We start from the raw sequence: 22,642 nt of genomic DNA on the forward strand, positions 1-22,642 counted from the left end.
TTAGAACAGCATATTCCAGAAAGAGGAACTTTACCAAGGACAGTGAAATAGTACACAGAAAGCAGTGAAAATATATTAAAGAGATATTGCAAAATATTAAACTGTGTAATCAGGAAGGCCAAGAAAACATGCATTATGCACAGAAAACTAACAGGTCAAATAATATAACAAAAAGCATATGGAAAATAAAAAAAATAAAAAAATTGTAAACAAAGAGTGACAAAATATCAGAAGAATCAGGTGTAGCAGAGATCATAAAAAAAAGGGGCAGATGACAACAGTCTGAAAAGGGCAGACTCAGAATTCCTGTTTGACCTACATATAATTTTCCACACAGCTTGTGTGCAATTCTATAAATTCCACTCTGATTCTCAATCAGTGTAGGACTATAATCATCACTGAATGCTATTTCTTTAATTATTTTCAATTCATTTTCAAAATCTAGTTGATGGAAGAGTCTCCACCAACTTTTTAGACCTCACCACTGACACCAGTAACCAACAACATTTATTTGAGATATACAGGAAAATAACCTCAACAGACACAGTAATACCAGACAGTTCCCAGCATCCCATAAAACATAAACATGCAGCATTCCACTCCATGGTGCTGTGCCTGCTATCTCTAGGCTAAACCAAAGCAGATTTTGAAAATGAGTTGAAAATAATTAAAGAAGTAGCACACAGTAATAGTTATGGTCCTATACTGACTGACAATATACTCAGAAAAAGGAACAGACAGAGGATAACAGCTCTCCTTTATCCACCTTATACAGCACAAAACCATACTGATAGCAAATGGGCCCCGATACTATACATGGGTAGAACTTCACAAGTCTTGCCAGGTATCTTAAGTTCAGGAAATGTACTCCAGCGTTTTACACTGTTCAATAGCAAATCTCAGATGCCTCCCTTAGAACAGAGTGAAATTTATAGATTCCCGCATTCATCACATTCACCAATTTGTGCATATGACGTAGTAGCATGTGCCATTACTCATTTGTAGAACATTTCTTTTTTGTACACTGACATAGTTTTAATGTTTATATACTGTAATGTAAGATTTATTTGTTTATTGATATAGTCATAAAATGTCACATATCTTTGAACAGCATTCTTTGTACGGCTGTGAATTATTACTGAAGTTGTGTGGGCTTTTTGTTCAACATTAAGTTACCTGACAGTGGCCCAAAAACAGAAAGCCAGTTCATAATGAACTAATACGTATCACTGTAGAACATTAATATGCCATATTCAAGTTATTAATAATTTAATACACTTTCAGACAGCAAATAACAAGCTTCAAGCCTTAAATTGATACCCATGGACAGAAAATAAATGATACTTCACATATAAGATTTATAGGAACAGAAATGGATAACAAATTAATATGGACTGAACATATTGATTACCTGCTCAAGAAACTAAGCTCAGCATTTGTTGCACTAATAGCTATTTTGCCCTCTGTTTACAGGGAAACAATAATTTTGTCACATTTTGTATATTTGCACTCTCTGATCTCATATGGTATAATATTCTAGAGAAATTCTGCAAAAGTGGAAAAAGTTTTCAAAATACAAAGATTAGCTGTGAGGCTGATAGATGACATTTCAAATCAGGTATCCTGTAGACACCTATTCATGACAGTTAGGATACTGACAATCACAATTCAGTATATCTACTCATTGATGGCATTTGTAATCAAGAACAAAGATCTTTTCCAAACTAACTGTGATATTCACAATCACAACAAAGGAGTCATCCAGTCTCAAATAAGAATTTACAATGAGTTTCCACTGAACATAAAAAGAGAACACTGACAGTTCTCATGTATTCAAGAGAAACCTGGAACAGTTCCTCATAAACAACACTGTATGCAATTTAAAATAATTTTTAGGCTTCAACATTTATATAAGGTGCACAATATGTAATTAATAATATTGTTAATATTGCGTTTATATTGTTTGCAGTACTGTTTATTTTTCTTCTATTTTTGCCCATATAATAGTGTATTCATTGACTTTTCCTACATTAGAATACAATCTAATTTTGCTGGACCAGATAAAAATCAGCCAGTCAATCTTCCCTACATTACAATACAATTTAATTTTGCTGGACCAGATAAAAATCAATCAGTCATTCAATCATAACTCCTTCCTATGGTGTACGTGATGTTTGTGGCAATAGGATGGGTGTCATTCAAACTTGACTTAAAATACAAATAATTCCTAAATCTTGGGTGGGGACTGCTCAGATAGTGGACACTGTTATAGTGGAGCAAATGCTGTCGAAAAAGACATCTCAATTATCATTGTCATCATCTCTGTTTTCCCTTTATCCAGCATCAGGGCAATTTGGGACATTTGTGGTACTTCTCCAGTCACTCCATTCTTTCCACGATTTTTATTCTATGTTTGTTTTGTTCCAGTGCACACTTCTTTTTCATATGTTGGTGTTGACTGAGCCTATTCATCATGTTCTGGATTTCCATTTTACCCTCAACGTTGGCCTCCATAATTCATTTTGATATTCTTCCATATTCCATTGTCTTTAAATGTAGCCTACAAATTGTTTCAACTTATTCCTCAGAATTCTGTATGACATATGTCCATATGAATGCAAAATATATCTTGTACAGAACTTCCTTATAATTCACTGGCGCCTCCCTCCCCCAGACTGAACCCATTTCATACACTGTGAAAATGCATCTTGTACAGAACTTCCTCATACTTCATTGGAACCTCCCTCCCCCAGACTAAGCCCATTACACATCGCAAAAATGCTCTGTTGCACCCTTTTGCTCAGTTTTACCTCCATTACTGCATTCTTTAATATCACACTTCCAAAATATCTGCAGTTGTCCACTATTTCAGTTTCCTGCCTTTTAATATTAATTTGTCCTTTCCCTTCTCTATCTCCTCTAGTCACCATCATAGTCTCACTTTTCTCCACACTGCATTTTAAGCCATGTTTCTCATTTTTTTCCTTTAATATGTCCAGCTGTTCTTGTACATCCTTGTGTTAGTTCCACACAATATAATAATGCCAACAAATAGCAACAACTTAGTTTCCCTTCTTCTCTAAGCTTATTTTGTCTCTTTCTCAGTTTCAGCAATAATTTCTCAGCCATCTAACATTCATAACCAATCAGTTCTTCCATCCTGGGGATGAACACAATTGATGCTTTGTCATACACTGCTTGAAGAATTATAGTTGTTTGTTTTCCACCTCCTTTTCTCTCCAAGGTTTCTCATATCTTTTCTCTGGGACATTATCATGTGCCTTTACTAACTCAAGAGGTGTCATCATCAGATCTTTCCCACGATATAAATGCCTTTTCATCAACAGTTTCATACTACATATTGGGTTCACTATTCTACAACACTTTTATTTTAGCTTAATTTATTGTTAGCATATTCTGTGCTTCATAGACGGGTCATAATATTCAATTTTCAGTAGGAAAGGATGTGTCATCAAAAGTGGTCTGATATCCTCTCCAGAAATTTTATTTTACTCTCTTCACTGTTTTTCAACATACACTCCTGGAAATTGAAATAAGAACACCGTGAATTCATTGTCCCAGGAAGGGGAAACTTTATTGACACATTCCTGGGGTCAGATACATCACATGATCACACTGACAGAACCACAGGCACATAGACACAGGCAATAGAGCATGCACAATGCCGGCACTAGTACAGCGTATATACACCTTTCGCAGCAATGCAGCCTGCTATTCTCCCTCCCACGGAGACGATCGTAGAGATGCTGGATGTAGTCCTGTGGAACGGCTTGCCATGCCATTTCCACCTGGCGCCTCAGTTGGACCAGCGTTCGTGCTGGACGTGCAGACCGCGTGAGACGACGCTTCATCCAGTCCCAAACATGCTCAATGGGGGACAGATCCGGAGATCTTGCTGGCCAGGGTAGTTGACTTACACCTTCTAGAGCACGTTGGGTGGCACGAGATACATGCAGACGTGCATTGTCCTGTTGGAACAGCAAGTTCCCTTGCCGGTCTAGGAATGGTAGAACGATGGGTTCGATGACGGTTTGGATGTACCGTGCACTATTCAGTGTCCCATCGACGATCACCAGAGGTGTACGGCCAGTGTAGGAGATCGCTCCCCACACCATGATGCCGGGTGTGGGCCCTGTGTGCCTCGGTCGCATGCAGTCCTGATTGTGGCGCTCACCTGCACGGCGCCAAACACGCATACGACCATCATTGGCACCAAGGCAGAAGCGACTCTCATCGCTGAAGATGACACGTCTCCATTTATCCCTCCATTCACGCCTGTCGCGACACCACTGGAGGCGGGCTGCACGATATTGGGGTGTGAGCGGAAGACGGCCTAACGGTGTGCGGGACCGTAGCCCAGCTTCATGGAGATGGTTGCGAATGGTCCTCGCCGATACCCCAGGAGCAACAGTGTCCCTAATTTGCTGGGAAGTGGCGGTGCGGTCCCCTACGGCACTGCGTAGGATCCTACGGTCTTGGCGTGCATCCGTGCGTCGCTGCGGTCCGGTCCCAGGTCGACGGGCACATGCACCTTCCACCGACCACTGGCGACAACATCGATGTACTGTGGAGACCTCACGCCCCACGTGTTGAGCAATTCGGCGGTACGTCCACCCGGCCTCCCGCATGCCCACTATACGCCGTCGCTCAAAGTCCGTCAACTGCACATACGGTTCATGTCCACGCTGTCGCGGCATGCTACCAGTGTTAAAGACTGCGATGGAGCTCCGTATGCCACGGCAAACTGGCTGACACTGATGGCGGAAGTGCACAAATGCTGCGCAGCTAGCGCCATTCGACGGCCAACACCGCGGTTCCTGGTGTGTCCGCTGTGCCGTGTGTGTGATCATTGCTTGTACAGCCCTCTCGCAGAGTCCGGAGCAAATATGGTGGGTCTGACACACCGGTGCCAATGTGTTCTTTTTTCCATTTCCAGGAGTGTACTAGAAGGACATCGATGGTCAAAAGTTGTAGACCTTCCTTATATCAGAACTTAACCCAAAACTGTTATCTTTACATTGATACTGTAAGCAGCCTGCTGTCTGTCTGCCTTGCCTTTGCACAGAGCAGAGTTCTGAAAAGTCATCCACTTATTTTTTACTTCTGGTAACTTGTATATAGCTTTCCTGATATCATCAGTTTTTAGAAAGACTATTTGTTTGTCTACTACCTAAAATATGTCTGTCAATCACTCTGATTTTGATAATTTACATTTCCAAAAGCCTGACAATAAAAAGAGTAACATCCAGAATACATGGCCAGTTGTGAGTGTAACTTGGCATACATACATGTCACTGGTGTGATGTAAATGATTACAGCTGCAATTCTCCGTGGCTGTTAGAATGGTCACCAGTGAATGTTAGCGTTGTTTATGTTCATTATTGTTGTTGGATATATAAAGGGAGTGAACAGTATCAGACGTTGAGTGGTCACTGTGGAGATTATGGAGATGCTGCATACTTCTTGATATAGTATTATCAGCACCTGAAAGAGTTTGAAAGGATTTTCATTGTAAATTGACATTTGGCTGGCTGGTCAAGTCTCACAGTATCCAGATTTGTGCATCATTGGGATGTGGCAGTGGATCAGTATTGAACTGCATGGGAATCTGAGGAAAGGTATACTCATCATCTAGGTTCCAACTGATCACCTTTGAGCACCACAAAGTAGGTCTGCCATCTGAGACCAAGTAATGGACTCCCTGCAACAATCTGCATCATCCTGCACCATTGATAGAACACTAGTACCAACTGGACTAGGCAATTACCATCTGATTCACAGGCTGCAGTTGGTAATACAGCACAAATGGCCACATTTGACGAGGTTCTGGGACTGGTAAGCATGGACTACCGATAGATGGTGCCATACGGTGTTCACAAAAGACATTGCTCTGCACTGCCGTGGATGACCATCATCAGCAGCTGAGGTGGTAAGCTGGGGAGGCGTCCCGTTCTTCCAGAGTTTTGCGGTGGCACACCAGGATTACACCTGGTCTCACGGTGTGGGGAGCCGTTGGATATGATACTAGGTCTTTCTTTGCTGGTACTGACTGAGGGAACTCTGATGGCACAATGTTAAGTCACAGGTATCTTGCATCCTCATGTGTTACCTGTCATGTGACATTATCATGGTCATCCAAATGAGTGCTAAAAGCAATTCATTAAACTTCAATTACATGATAAATCAGTCTAATCTAAAGGCCATAAATACGACTAAATATATGTTGTTGTTGTGGTCTTCAGTCCTGAGACAGGTTTGATGCAGCTGTCCATGCTACTCTATCTTGTGCAAGCTTCTTCATCTCCCAGTACCTACTGTAGCCTACATCCTTCTGAATCTGCTTAGTGTATTCATCTCTTGGTCTCCCTCTATGATTTTTACCCTCCACAATGCCCTCTAATACTAAATTGGTGATCCCTTGATGCCTCAGAACATGTCCTACCAACCAATCCCTTCTTCTGGTCAAGTTGTGCCACAAACTTCTCTTCTCTCCAATCCTATTCAATACTTCCTCATTAGTTATGTGATCTACCCATCTAATCTTCAGCATTCTTCTGTAGCACCACATTTCGAAAGCTTCTATTCTCTTCTTGTCCAAACTAGTTATCGTCCATGTTTCACTTCCATACATGGCTACACTCCATACAAATACGTTCAGAAACGACTTCCTTACATTTAAATCTATACTCGATGTTAACAAATTTCTCTTATTCAGAAACGCTTTCCTTGCCATTGCCAGTCTACATTTTATATCCTCTCTACTTCACCCATCATCAGTTATTTTGCTCCCCAAATAGCAAAACTCCTTTACTACTTTAATTGTCTCATTTCCTAATCTAATTCCCTCAGCATCACTCGACTTTATTCGACTGTATTCCATTATCCTTGTTTTGCTTTTGTTGATGTTCATCTTATATTCTCCTTTCAAGACACTATCCATTCCGTTCAACTGTTCTTCCAAGTCCTTTGCTGTCTCTGACAGAATTACGATGTCATCGGCGAACCTCAACATTTTTATTTCTTCTCCATGGATTTTAATACCTACACTGATTTTTTTCTTTTGTTTCCTTCACTGCTTGCTCAATATACAGATTGAATAACATTGGGGAGAGACTGCAACCCTGTCTCACTCCCTTCCCAACCACTGGTTCCCTTTCATGTCCCTCGACTCTTATAACTGTCATCTGGTTTCTGTACAAATTGTAAATAGCCTTTCGCTCCCTGTATTTTAACCCTGCTACCTTCAGAATTTGAAAGAGAGTATTCCAATCAACATTGTCAAAAGCTTTCTCTAAGTCTACAAATGCTAGAAACGTAGGTTTGCCCTTCCTTAATCTAGCTTCTAAGATAAGTCGTAGGGACAGTATTGCCTCACATGTTCCAACATTTCTACGGAATCCAAACTGATCTTCCCCGAGGTCGGCTTCTACTAGTTTTTCCATTCGTCTGTAAAGAATTTGCGTTAGTATTTTGCAGGTGTGACTTATTAAACTGATAGTTTAATAATAAACTAAATACGTAGGAGTTACAATTACGAACAACTTAAATTGGAAGGAACTCATAGAAAGTGTTGTGAGGAGTGGGGAAGGCTAGCCAAAGACTGCATTTTATTGGCGGGACACTTAGAAATTGTAACACATCTACTAAGAAAACTGCCTACACTACTCTTGTCCATCCTATTTTAGAATACTACTGCATGGTGTGGGATCCTTACCAGATACTATTAACAAAGTACATTGAAAAAAGTTCAAAGAAGGGCTGGATGTTTTGTATTATCAGAAAATAGGGCAAAGAGTTCAAATGGTTCCAATGGCTCTAAGCACTATGGGATTAACATATGAGGTCACCAGTCCCCTAGACTTAAAACTACTTAAACCCAACTAACCTAAGGACATCACTCATATCCATGCTTGAGGCAGCATTCAAACCTGTGACTGTAGCAGCAGCGCAGTTCGGGACTGAAGCACCTAGAACCACTAGGCCACAGTGGCCTGCAGGGCAGAGTGTGTCACTGAAATGATTCAGGATTTGGGGTGGATATGATTAAAACAAAGGCTTTTTTTTTGTTGAGACAAGATCTTCTCACGAAATTACAAAAAATGGTTCACATGGCTCTGAGCACTACGGGACTTAACTGCTGTCATAAGTCTCCTAGAACTTAGAACTACCTAAACCTAACTAACCTAAGGACATCACACACATCCATGCCCGAGGCAAGATTCAAACCCATAGTGGTTACGCGGTTCCAGGCTGTAGTGCCCAGAACCTCTCGGCCACTCTGGCCGCACGAAATTACAATCGCCAACTTTTTCCTCTGAATTCAAAAATATTTTGTTGACACTGACCTACAACAGCAGAAATGATCAACATTATAAAATTAAGGGGAATCAGAGCTCGTACGGAAAGATATAGGAGTTTGTTCTTTCTGTGCAGTATATGAGATTGGAATAATAAGATAATTTTGAAGGTGGTTCAATGAACCCTCTGCCAGGCACTTAAATGTGACTTGCAGAGTATCCATGTTCTGGGCAATGCCTGTCCACACATGGCACGTCTCTATGAACTGCCTGCACAATGCTGATGTATGCCCACGACCATTAAGATCACTCACATCAGTCGCTGATAGAACATGTTTGGGACCAATTTTGATGTCACGTCTGTCCCAGTGCCAGTATCCAAGATAAAAAAAGTATGTAAGTTGCTGGCCAGCTTATCTCAGGTCAGGATGTTACACTTTGTTACATTGTTTCCATACAAATTATTGCATGCATCCAGGACAGATGGGATGTAACATCATACGGACAAGTCCAGCCCAAGAAGGTGAGTAGGTGCAATAGTTTTGACACTGAGCTTTTAATGGGGAGAAAATGTTTTATATTAGCACCTAGATACCACAATTCAGATTTTCACTGATCTCCATAAATCACTGGAGATAAATTCCAAGGCTATTCCGTCAATTACCTCTCGTAAGACTTTCCCCCGGCCTTTGCCCATGTCTTGTAGCGTTCCGTGTCTATCTATCTCTGTATTCACAGGAAGGTAAACTGTAAATTTCCTTTATTTTAAATTTCAGACTGTTGTTCATTGCTACTATGATGTTATGATGTGTTAATAATCCTTATCTGTCCCTAGAAATATCTCGGGAGCCCTATGTTTGATTTCTCAGTATCAAAATTGTACTGATCAATGAAGCATGTAAATTGTAGGGCCAAACAGGGAAGGCAGGCGAGACAGAAGAACTGTTGCTTTCAGGCTCTTACCTAAAATGTCCTGCTGGGGAAACCATTTTCCTACGAGCACATTATCCGGTTTCCAGGGAAGGCTTCCATTCTCCCATTTCCAAACAATGCGCTGTGGCAGCTCACGGAAGGCCTCCAGGAAGGCCTGCACTGTGTGTGGAGGCAATGTGCTGCTCCTGACATTGGTACCCAGGCTGAAGTAGATAGCACCATGCTTCGCACCATCCAGAAACTCTTGCAGCCCCTGTAAACATACGAAATAAAAGTAAGATATTAAACGATTCTGTCTTTGGACCACAGACTGTACTGTTAATGTCAGAACTATTTATAACTAAATGTCTTGCAAGAGCCAGGTGATTTGGTGCTCAACACATTGACTGTCGTGTGGCCGCCCCCACCGGTGGGAGAACTGCATTCCTGATGGCATGAGCCTGGCCTGGCCTGGTCGTGCAGCATTCATCAATAAGTATCTGGCAGCCAATACGTTAAGCAAGTGCCCCATTACTACTGCCTATAGGAACCACACATCAGATTTCAAGGGTTGGATACATGAGAAAAGCATGAATCATGGAGAGAGAGTATTTCTGCACTTTCTGGTTATCAGTTACCCTCTGCTGAGGGGCTACCCTTTTTGTAACATGCAGCTGTGAGGGTTTTAAGTTATAGCGTGCTCAATAAGGCAGCTCAGAAACTAAAATTAATCCGAAGAACTACAGGGACAGATAATTTGTACATGTTAGGTTCAAACATAATGTAAACAAGCACCTGCTCAGGACATTCAGGGACTTGTCATCAGGTGCAGTGCACCTAACCAGATATTGTGACTACTGTATCCTGCTATTAGTGCATGTGAGTGTGACAGTGCCGAGTGTAGTGTCGCCATGCCCATCATGTAGTAACCAAGTAGTATACAAAACTGATCCAAATAACACAAATATGGCTTTATTTATAAATCTCTGAACAATGATTCTGTCTTTTGACCACACTGTACTGTTAATGTCAGAACTATTTATAACTAAATGTCTTGCAGGAACCAGGTGATTCCACACAAAACAAGACAGAAGAATTGTACAGAAGGGGCAACATAAGTGATATGCAGAACTACTGATATGAGTAACACAAACTAAGGAATGTAGTTAGAGTGAGTCAGCACTGCTTCCTGCAGTCGCTAGTAGATGGTGTGGTGGAGACCGTGCCGTGTGGACACTTCCTACAGGTGGCCTCTAGGTGCTGGCCCGTGCTGATGCAGTTGGTAGTCGATTTAAGTACATACACATGATGACACTACAGTCAGCACTCTCACACTCGCACGCACTAGTAGCGGGATGCAACAGTGATGGCACTGAAGCAAGCCTCACCTATGAAGCAGTTATCTTGTTATTATTCCAGCATGAGTGATACAATGTGATGCACTAGAGCACTGAAAGCATTCACTGTTTTTTGCCAATCATTGTGTTAAATGTTTTTGTTTCAAAATTCGTAGGAGAGTCACTATCTGCGTATCAACAGTTATGTTCATGTGGACTTCTTGTCCACATGTGCCATGTGAATGTGTGAAGCTGTTTTGTGTTGTGTAGTGAAACACAGATATTAAAAACTGTTAAAAGTGAGCAACAAATTGTGCTTAAGGTGTATGAGATGTTTTTGGAAAAAAATCTGTCTCTAGCAACACAGTTTTGTGCTAAATGGAAACTAAAGCTATACTGCTTTCTTGATGTTAATCGTTTTTACAAATCACTTGTACAGGTAATACGACATTTTGTTGTCCAGCTGACATGATAAATTAATGCAGCAGCTGTAGTCTATACTGTGGATCACTTGTGTTCCAGTGGTGAAGGTGGCAGCATAGGTGCATTTTAATTACTCCACAGCTGATGTGCCAGCTGTGATACACAAGCACAAACATACTGTAATAATTATATGTGAATGTTCTCAATGTGACATGATTTAGATTCCATGGGAAGGAGACTCCAATGATATAATGACAAACAAGGAGGAACACACAGCATAATTTTTACTTCTGTATTAAACTTACAATGAGCAAAATATAGTAATACCAACAACTCCCTGTGCAAATTATGATATCCACATTTTTCACACTGTACAATTGACAATGTACAATTGACAGTTACCCATACCACTGGTTATGGAAAATCCTTTTCCTTCTAGTGTACATTCTCTCACAAAGGTGGTGTCTTGATTGCATCTACAACACTACTTCCTTTCACTAAAAGGAGTTACAGACTACAGCAGATTTTAAGTGCTAATTTTTAAGGCCTGTATACTGTAATCACCATACTATCTTTCAATTCATTTTCACTTTGGATCAGCTATGTTTCTGTTTGTCTCCCGTAGTTATTGTATCTCACAGTTGCTGTGTTTATACAAGTCAGGCATTATATTTTCCTTGGTAAATGTTACACACTCATTATTAATAGTTGTTACTTCATAAACTGACCAAAAAGAACTCAAAATTGTATGCTTTCAAGAAAAAATAGCCAAAATATGGGGTTTGGTGATTTGTGGCTTCACAGGCTGCAGCCAAAAAGTGGACCCTAAAACAAATTAACATGTGGGCCCAACCACTGAAGATATCAAACATACAACACAAACATTTATATGCCAGATCAAAATAGCTCCATACACTTAAACTTTTCTGGCATGGTTCCAGTCTTAACCATGTCTCTGAACATATTAATTGTAGTCTTATCAGGAAGCAGTGCCCTCACAAAAGTTAAGTTGTGCCTTGAATAACATCATTTGGAAGCTTACTAGCAGCACCTGGTGTAAGTGCCCTGGTGTCATCAGTACACCTGTTCTTACTTGTTTCTCTTCACAGCAATGTATCCAGCATCCAGATGGATAAATTATGCCACACAGTGTAGCACTAATCTGAATGAAGTGTAGCCCATTTTATCAGGATACCTGTGGCCAACTGTAGTCAGCAAAACATACCCCATGATGGGCAGAGTACATCAATACATGATGAAAGATAGTATAGAGATTGAAAAGAAGAGGGGCTAAAATGGCACAAGACAGGGATTGCATGGTTATGAAGCCTCACTATGTAAGCTCATATCAGAACAGCTTTCCTGTTGATGTTAGAGCTTTGGCAAAATAAAGCAGCAAATCTGCAGACAGCAAGTGAGAAACTTTCTGCCATGCCCAACATGTTCTGTATGACATGAAACATGCAGAATTGTCTAAGGGTGGAAGTGATGTGGTGCAAGGAGAGTGTGCAGCAGTGTGAAACAGCACTAGATAGGTCTGTATAACTGCATGAACTAAGGAGAAATAATATCATCTTGTTTGTATGAACCTTATTATTATGAATGATTTGTTTAAAGGCAGTGAAAAGTGGCTGACACAAATTCTGCAACATTTACCTGCTCAACATTTAAATTCTGCAACGTGTGCAAATTGTGCACAGGACTAGGGTACAAACTACACAACTAGTAGCTGACCTGTGCTTCTCTGTTTCTAATAATGAGCATCAAATGGAAATACTTTAATTCGGAGAATATTTTTAAGTTAAAGCATAACTTTACACTTTGTGGGAAATAGACTTAACATAGTCTAACAAATCCATTTCACAATTTTACATTGTGCAGTTTTGTTTGGAATAAATATTTGTCTTTCTTTGGTTTCTCATCTGTTTTCCGAAGTACAGAGGACCTGTCTGACCAAACACAAGGAAAGAAAAAGTAATTTTCCTCAGTAATATAATTTTCGATGGGTCAGAAAACTACATGAGTAATGGATTTCTGGCATGATGCTCAACCTGACACAAAAAACACCTCTTCATCTTTTGTTACAGAATAATGAATTCCTTCCCTATTTCACATTATATTCTTTATTTTTATTGTGTCTGTTACCAACTTACTGCCTATCTCTTGTACTGAAGATGCGTCATTAGCGTGATCCCCCATGTGCCCATCTCCACCATTCCACAGCCAGCTGGTGTAGCCCAGTGGTTCTAGGTGCTTCAGTCTGGGACCACGCGACCGCTACGGTCACAGGTTCAAATCCTGCCTCGGGCTTGGATGTGTGTGATGTCCTTAGGTTAGTTAAGTTTAAGTAGTTCTAAGTTCTAGGCGACTGATGACCTCAGATATTACGTCCCATACTGCTTCGAGCCATTTGAACCATTTGATTCATTCCACATATCCCACTCCACTTTTCAGTCACTTACTTTCTCAACATTAGGTTAAGCATTAGTATTCTTGTTTCTACCACGACCTAGAAGCTACTTGGCCATAAGGATACACTGCTGGACATTCTTGTTTGGCAGCAAACTCTGTGTAAGCACTCTCCTATTGGAAGGTCAAGGTGTGGAATTTGAGTTGAAGGGTTATTAGACCATTCCATAACCTTTTCTAAGTTGAGAAGTTTGTATCTGCTCAAACTGTTAAGGCTGCAGAATTTTGGGATATGTGATCAGTTTTGTATCTTCTGTTTGTATTTTAGACTTATTTTGATTGTGCAGTCTGTATTATCTTTCTGTATTATTTTCAGTCTTTACTTTTTTACTTTGATGTTCTGGACCTGAAGATAACAATAATGATAATAACAAAGGGTACACAGAGATGAAATATGCAAAGTATATAAATAAATGGAGGTATGAACTGTTCTAACAACAATCCAAAAATGAAGTTGAAACCACATAGGATGACGCTTGAGACCTGCGGTAGTGGTTTAGTGTCAGTCTCAACGTGCAGTCCCGTGAGCTCGATGACGTTGGGCAGGTTTGGCCTGGGGTAGTGGCTGCTGAAGTGGGCTGTGACGATAAGCAGGCTGAAATTGCGTTCTGTTTCAAAAACGGACGGCGGCTCGGGCCCGAAGTACTGCCGCATGACGGTCTCGTGCTCTGGCAGGACAGTGTAGAACCAGTAGTGCATGAAGCGCAGGTAGTGGTACGTATTGTAGAGGCGCTGCCAGAATGTCATGCGGTCAGGCAGCCCGACAAACACGTCGGGCAGGTATGCAGGGTTGGTGGGGTTGCCGATGGTGTAGTGGCTGGGCATCATGGCAGGCAGTGTAACGATCCCCACCAGCGGCGGACGGCCCGCTCTGTGCACCAGGCCGTAGTAGCACTGGAACGGCAGCCGCTCTGTCACCACCAAGTCAAACTTCTCATCCTTCCTGCAATGACAGGAGGAAGACTGTACTCCCAATACTTGCATGCAGGCTAGGAAAGAGACTGTCAACACTGTGTGACTGGTGATTGGTGATTTATGATCTCCTCAGCATGTTGTGTTGATATGCCCCCTCCAAGTGAAATCTAGGTGAGGACATATCCATAGGCTGAAAAACAGGTGTTAGTTATGAATATACACTGAAGCGCTAAGGAAACTGGTACAGGCATGCACATTCAAATACAATGTAAACATGCAGAATATGATGCTGCAGTCGACAACGCATATATAAGGCAACAAGTGTGTGGTACAGTTGTTAGATCAGTTACTGTTGCTACAACGGCAGGTTATCAAGATTTAAGTGAGTTTGACCATTTTATGAGTGTACTGTGAACATCAGGAAATCAGATCTGTGACACTGCTGCGGCCGGAAAAAGATCCTGCAAGAACAGGGCCAATGATGACTGAAGGGAATCGTTCAACGTGACAGAAGTGCAACCCTTCCGCAAACTGCAGCAAATTTCAATGCGGGCCATCAACAAGTGTCAGCGTGCCAAACACTGAATGAAACATCATTGATATGGGCTTTTGGAGCCAAAGGCCCAATCGTGTACCCTTGATAACTGCACACTACAAAGCTCTATGTCTTGCCAGGGCCCATCAACACTAACACCGATGACTCAAAACATGTAGCCTGGTCAGACAAGTCTCATCTCAAATTGTATCGAGCACATGGAAGTGTACGGGTATGGAGACAACATCATGAATCCATGCAGCCTGCATGTCAGCAAGAGACTGTTCAAGCTGGTGGAGGCGCTGTAATGGTGTGGGGCACATGCATTTGGAGAAATATGGGACCCCTGGTAAGTCTAGGTATGACTTTGACAGGGAACACATACGTAAGCATCCTGTTGGTCACCTGCATCCATTCATGTCCATTGTGCATTCTGATGGACTTGGGCAATTCCTGTAGGACAATGCGACACCCCAAACATCCAGAATTGCTATAGAGTAGCTCCAGGAACACTGTTCAGAAGAGATTTCAACCCCCTCGTACTCTTACGGATTTATGGTGTCAGTTCCCTCCAGCACTAATTCAGACACTAGTCGAGTCCATGCCACATGGTTTTGTGGCACTTCTGCATGCTCGTGGGGGCCCTACATGATATTAGGCAGGTGTACCAGCTTTTTGGCTCTACAGTGTAGATACATTTACATTACTGAAACTTATACCAAACAACATGTCAACAGATGAATTAAACAATGAAAGTATATTAAACACTCCTTCAGTCACATAATGGACTGGAGGAAATTACAAAAAAATGAAATAATAAAGATTGTCAGGGCATATAAGTGATGTATACTAATGTCCTCCCATGTATGGCTGAACCATAACTATGTTAATTAATAAGTGGTTCTCTGATGGTGTATTTCCGGAATTTCTGAAACTTGCAAGGACAATACCAGATTATGAAAATGGTGAGCCATATGTGCTTGCAAGCTTCAGATCAATCTCAATAGCTCCACACTGGACCAAATCCCAAATTACATTGAAATTAATTAACCCTTCTCACATACACAGCATGGTTTCTGCAAAGGCAAATCTACAACAGTAGCAGCACTAGATCTGGTTCCCAGGATGAAGCACAGTTCTGAAAAAAGAGAATGTTTAGCAGTGATATTTTGTGACCTTGTGAACTGTTTGACTGCTTTCTCCAACAGAGCCTTCTGAATAAACTCAGTCAGTATAGAATTGAAGCCACCAATCTGGCAACCCTCAAATATTACCTGTAAAAGAGGAGGCAGAATGTATCAGTCCAAGAGGAGCTCTATCACGTGAATGAAAACTGGAATACAGTCTTATCACAGGGATCGGTAATGTGGCCCCTCCTTCACAACTTTGTGCTCAAAAGGCATCAGCACTAAGAGAGATCAAGAAGAAGCAGATCTTTTGTTTGATGTGAGTAAAGAATCGTTTGTTATAAATAAAATGAAAATCAATGAAGAAAAAATGCAAAAACTGTTATGTAGCCTCAGTGACAAAGGATAGCTTGTTCAAATTCTGCAACTTATGCAAATTCTGCTCAGGACTAGGGTATGAACTACACAACTAGTAGCTGACCTGTGCTTCTCTGTGCCTCCTTCACGTTGAGGAAGGATTCCTTCAGTAAGAGGCATGACATACATGTCAACAACACCCTCAACAAAGAGACCATAAATATTCCAACCAGTTGACTGTCCAAAAAAAAGAGATAGCTTTCCGAACATCGCCCTGAGAATGTTCGGATTACTACCTATGGATGTGATGATCCTGCCACTGGAGAGGTTCGAGAACAAAATTTCAAGAGACTTAAGATTACATCCACTATACTCCATTTGGACTTTTTTTACTGTGAAGAAAGTGAATGGATTTACTCAAATTTCACCAAAACTAGTGAACCTTTAGAGAGCTCAGTTGTCAGTAACAGATTAAATGTATATACAGTAAAATGCTTAATATCTTAATTTTTTTATATTGTACATATTATTTGTATATAGAAAATTTTGTAATATCTGACACCGTATATCCACCCATGGGTGGCTAACCACACAGACTTGGTAGTAAAGAAAGAGTAGTTGTAGGTAGATTCAGGTGCATTCCATTTTGGAAATCATCCACGAATTTAGTATTCCGAGACCCACAGTGTCAACAGTGTGCTGTGATTATCAAATTTCAGGCATTACACATCAGCACGAATAACACAGTGGCTGACGGCCTTCACTTATCGACTGAGAGCAGCGGCGTTTGGATAGATCTGTCAGTGCTCAAAGCAAGAAACTTTCCTTGAAATAACCACAGAAATCAATATGAGACAAACGGCGAATGTGTCTGTTTGGACAGTGCGGCAAAATTTGGCGTTTGTGGGCTATGGTAGCAGATGACCAATGCATGTGCCTTTTCTAACAGCACCGACTCTTCTAGGTTCGTGACCATATCGTTTGGACCCTAGACGACTGGAAAACCAAGGCCTCATCAGAGGAGTGACGATTTCAGTTGGTAAGAGCTAATGATAGGGTTTCAGTGTGGTGCTGATCCCAAAATGCCATGGGCGCAAGTTATGAACAAGGCACTATGCAAGCACATGGTGACTCCATAATGGAAAGGACTGTGTTTACATGAAATGGAGTGGGTACTCTGGTCCAACTGAACCAATCATTGTTCACAAGTGGTTACGTGCAGCTACTTGGAGATCATTTGCGGCCATTTGTCGACTTCTTGTTGCCAAACAAGGATGTCATGTCAACGGGCCACAATTGCTTGTGGCTGGTTTGAAGAACATTCTGGACAATTTGAGCGAATGTTTTGGTGACCCAGATCATCTGACATGAATCCAATCGAACATTAATCGGAATAATCGAGAGGTCAGCACAGACAATACTTTGGCAGTTATGGGCGGCTATAGGGGCAGCATGGCTGGATATTTTTGCAGGGGGCCCCCAACGACAGGGGACTTCCATCGACTTACTGAGTGCATGCCACACCTAGTTGCCGCACTACACAGGGCAAAAGGAAGTATCCCACGACTCTTGTCATCACAGTGTATGTCTCACACAGCACAAACCGAACCGTAGCATCTTCTCTTTAACCTATGCATGTTTGAGGAGTGTTAGCTGCTTCTTCTAATAATTTCCGGGTATGCAGCCGGATCCCGTCGACATTCTGCCACGATATTTCGGCCCAGAGACATCCGGCCATCATCAGGTGAGTACACAACTACTGAAGAGCCCAGGTGCAGTCGCGGTATTTATACCGATTCTCGCGCACGTGTTGACATGCGCGGCATAGCCGAGTTGTACGTGCTGCCCTCGGTGGTGAAAGTAAAAGATCATCTAGTCATTGAGTATCGAATGACGCTGTCTATTCCGCTGTGAATGTATAACTTTAATAACAGGATTCCAAGTTTTATCCAGTTGAAAGCCGTTGTCACGATTTATAAGATTATCGGCAAGACGTATTTCCACTGATTCCTCGATTACGGAATCCCAAAATCCGGAAACCGGAGCTAAAATTTTTGTTCCATTGTATTCCATTGAATGTCCCAAAGAAATACAGTGCTCTGCTACTGCCGATTTTGACGGTTGCCGCAGACGGGTGTATCTTTCATGTTCTATACACCGTTCATGGACAGTTCTTGTCTGGCCAATATATGCAGAGCCACATTCACAGGGAATTTTGTAGACGCCTGCTTTCTTCAGTTGTAAATCGTCTTTAACGGATCCAACCAGGGCCCGGTTCTTTGCTGGTGGACGGAAGATAACCTTGATTTTATTCTTCTTCAGTAATCGGCCTATTTTCGACGACACATTCCCGGCTATGGAAGAAACGCAGTTGATTTAAAGTCGTCATCAGCGTCCTCAGTGCGCTGCTTCTTGTTATGACAGTTGCGCATGGCCTTTCTTATTTGGCGTGAAGTGTAGCCATTCTCTTTAAAAACCTTCTCCAAGTGTTCTAATTCTGCGTGGAGGTTTTCATTGTCCGATATTACATGCGCTCGATGTATTAAGGTACTGAGAACGCCGGCTGTTTGTGCTGGGTGGTGGCAGCTTGACGCCTGGAGATACAGATCTGTGTGAGTCGGTTTCCTGTACACAGAATGTCCTAATGACCCATCATTTTTACGGCGTACTAGCACGTCTAGAAATGGTAAAGTGCCATCTTTTTCAATCTCCATCGTGAATTTGATGTTCTCATGTAAAGAGTTTAAATGATGAAGGAATTTCTCCAGTTCCTGTCTGCCATGAGGCCATACAACAAAAGTATCATCTACATACCGCCAGAAGACCGTAGGCTTTAAGACAGCAGACTCAAGTGCTTTCTCCTCCTCCATAAAGAGATTAGCTATCACAGGGGACAAAGGGCTCCCCATGGCGACGCCGTCTGTTTGTTCAAAGAATTCGTCATTGAATAGAAAGTACGTTGAGGAGAGTATATGTTCAAACAAGGCCGTCATTTCTGCACTGAATAAGTTACCAATAAGATGTAACGATTCCATTAAAGGCACTTTGGTAAATAGTGAGACCACATCAAAGCTGACTAATAAATCCGAACTGCTAAGCTTAACTTCCTTCAAGCGACTGACAAAATCCTCGGAATTACGTATATGGTGGCAACACTTACCCACATACGGCTTTAGTAGTGATGCCAGATATTTTGCTGTAGAATAGGTGGCAGCACCAATATTACTCACTATTAATCGTAGTGGGGCACCATCCTTGTGTATCTTGGGAAGACCGTAGAGTCTTGGTGGTACTGCATTGTGTGGTCTCAATCTCTTGATAATTTGTTCAGGTAGAGAACAGTCGTTCAAAAGGGTAGCAGTTTTCGTTGATATTCGGCTTGTTGGGTCCTTTTCAATTCTGCGGTACGTGGAATCATTTAGCTGACAATATATCTTCTCGTTGTAGGCTTCCCTTGTCAGAAGAACTGTGGCGTTACCCTTATCCGCAGGCAGTACGACTGTGCTAGTGTCTTCTCTGAGGCTGCGGAGAGCAGCTCTTTCAGCTGGCGAGATGTTACTCCGTTGTGGCGCACATTTCAACAACGTTCGGCAAGATTCACGTCGAATTTCGTCTGCATTATCCGCAGGGAGACGTCTAATAGCTTCCTCAATGGAACTGATGAAATCCGTTAAAGGCAGTGAAACAGGAGTAGGGGCGAAGTTTAAACCTTTCGCAAGCACTGACATCGTCGCATCGTCAAACGATTTCTCCGTAAGGTTCACCACGGATCGTCCAGAGATAGCTTCTTGCGGCTTTCGTGTTACGAGTTGGCTAAACTTCGCACTTTGCCTGTTCGTACTGTTCCTGTGAGCCCAGTCTGCCTTGGCCCAAGATACACCGTCAATCCAGTCCCAGCTAAGGGAAGAACATCTTGCTGCAATCTTCAGATGTAAATAATATAAATTCCTGGCAACAGTGTCTAACTCACGACGCGTATAACGGATTCGTTCTCTTAATAAAGCCAGACTCGCCTTGCGTTTTATATTGTTGGCGGCCACACTATTAATAAAATGAACAACTCTGGCGAAAGTTGGAATCAAGTTATTGTTTCTACATTTCAGTAAAAAATTTAGTGAACACAGCAACCTGGCTCTTTTCTCGCGTAATTTATCCAGTACGTGGATATCCTGAACCATCTCCTCCCCGTAAAGGTATTTGATGTGACTTGAGTCTGCTGTCTTAAAGCCTACGGTCTTCTGGCGGTATGTAGATGATACTTTTGTTGTATGGCCTCATGGCAGACAGGAACTGGAGAAATTCCTTCATCATTTAAACTCTTTACATGAGAACATCAAATTCACGATGGAGATTGAAAAAGATGGCACTTTACCATTTCTAGACGTGCTAGTATGCCGTAAAAATGATGGGTCATTAGGACATTCTGTGTACAGGAAACCGACTCACACAGATCTGTATCTCCAGGCGTCAAGCTGCCACCACCCAGCACAAACAGCCGGCGTTCTCAGTACCTTAATACATCGAGCGCATGTAATATCGGACAATGAAAACCTCCACGCAGAATTAGAACACTTGGAGAAGGTTTTTAAAGAGAATGGCTACACTTCACGCCAAATAAGAAAGGCCATGCGCAACTGTCATAACAAGAAGCAGCGCACTGAGGACGCTGATGACGACTTTAAATCAACTGCGTTTCTTCCATACGCCGGGAATGTGTCTTCGAAAATAGGCCGATTACTGAAGAAGAATAAAATCAAGGTTATCTTCCGTCCACCAGCAAAGAACCGGGCCCTGCTTGGATCCGTTAAAGACGATTTACAACTGAAGAAAGCAGGCGTCTACAAAATTCCCTGTGAATGTTTCTCTGCATATATTGGCCAGACGACAAGAACTGTCCATGAACGGTGTACAGAACATGAAAGATACACCCGTCTGCGGCAACCGTCAAAATCGGCAGTAGCAGAGCACTGTATTTCATTGGGACATTCAATGGAATACAATGGAACAAAAATTTTAGCTCCGGTTTCCGGATTTTGGGATTCCGTAATCAAGGAATCAGTGGAAATACGTCTTGCCGATAATCTTATAAATCGTGACAACGGCTTTCAACTGGATAAAACTTGGAATCCTGTTATTAAAGTTATACATTCACAGCGGAATAGACAGCGTCATTCGATACTCAATGACTAGATGATCTTTTACTTTCACCACCGAGGGCAGCACGTACAACTCGGCTATGCCGCGCATGTCAACACGTGCGCGAGAATCGGTATAAATACCGCGACTGCACCTGGGCTCTTCAGTAGTTGTGTACTCACCTGATGATGACCGGACGTCTCTGGGCCGAAATATCGTGGCAGAATGTCGACGGGATCCGGCTGCATACCCGGAAATTATTAGAAGAACAAATACGCCGGGGAAATTTCAGATGTTAGCTGCTTGTTCACACTGTTACTGTTTGTCAGTAGGTGTCTACAGGGAGTGGATAAACATACGGGAACATCAAAGACACAATACATGTCCGCGCCTAATACACTCCTGGAAATTGAAATAAGAACACCGTGAATTAATTGTCCCAGGAAGGGGAAACTTTATTGACACATTCCAGGGGTCAAATACATCACATGATCACACTGACAGAACCACACGCACATAGAGACAGGCAACAGAGCATGCACAATGTCGACACTAGTACAGTGTATATCCACCTTTCGCAGCAGGCTGCTATTCTCCCATGGAGACGATCGTAGAGATGCTGGATGTAGTCCTGTGGAATGGCTTGCCATGCCATTTCCACCTGGCGCCTCAGTTGGACCAGCGTTCGTGCTGGACGTGCAGACCGCGTGAGACGACGCTGCATCCAGTCCCAAACATGCTCAATGGGGGACAGATCCGGAGATCTTGCTGGCCAGGGTAGTTGACTCACACCTTCTAGACCACGTTGGGTGGCACGGGATACATGCGGACGTGCATTGTCCTGTTGGAACAGCAAGTTCCCTTGCCAGTCTAGGAATGGTAGAACGATGGGTTCGATGACGGTTTGGATGTACCGTGCACTATTCAGTGTCCTCTCGACGATCACCAGAGGTGTACGGCCAGTGTAGGAGATCGCTCCCCACACCATGATGCCGGGTGTTGGACCTCTGTGCCTCGGTCGTATGCAGTCCTGATTGTGGCGCTCACCTGCACGGCGCGAATCACGCATACGACCATCATTGGCACCAAGGCAGAAGCGACTCTCATCGCTGA

The 22,642-nt window shown here is 42.3% G+C and overlaps 1 protein-coding gene across 2 annotated transcripts in view; it reads right to left on the reverse strand.

Moving 5' to 3' along the window:
* LOC126281562 (UDP-glucosyltransferase 2-like) overlaps positions 1-22,642 on the reverse strand; it is a 123,328-nt gene that overhangs the window by 32,550 nt on the left and 68,136 nt on the right. For both annotated transcript variants that reach the window (XM_049980635.1, XM_049980634.1), the window contains 2 exons: positions 13,943-14,402; positions 9,282-9,504 (listed from right to left, as the gene is read on the reverse strand). In XM_049980635.1, coding sequence (XP_049836592.1) covers positions 9,282-9,504; positions 13,943-14,402 — 683 coding nt within the window. The remainder of the gene's footprint in view (positions 1-9,281; positions 9,505-13,942; positions 14,403-22,642) is intronic.

Source organism: Schistocerca gregaria, chromosome 7, assembly GCF_023897955.1.
Source record: "Schistocerca gregaria isolate iqSchGreg1 chromosome 7, iqSchGreg1.2, whole genome shotgun sequence".
NCBI lineage: Eukaryota > Metazoa > Arthropoda > Insecta > Orthoptera > Acrididae > Schistocerca > Schistocerca gregaria.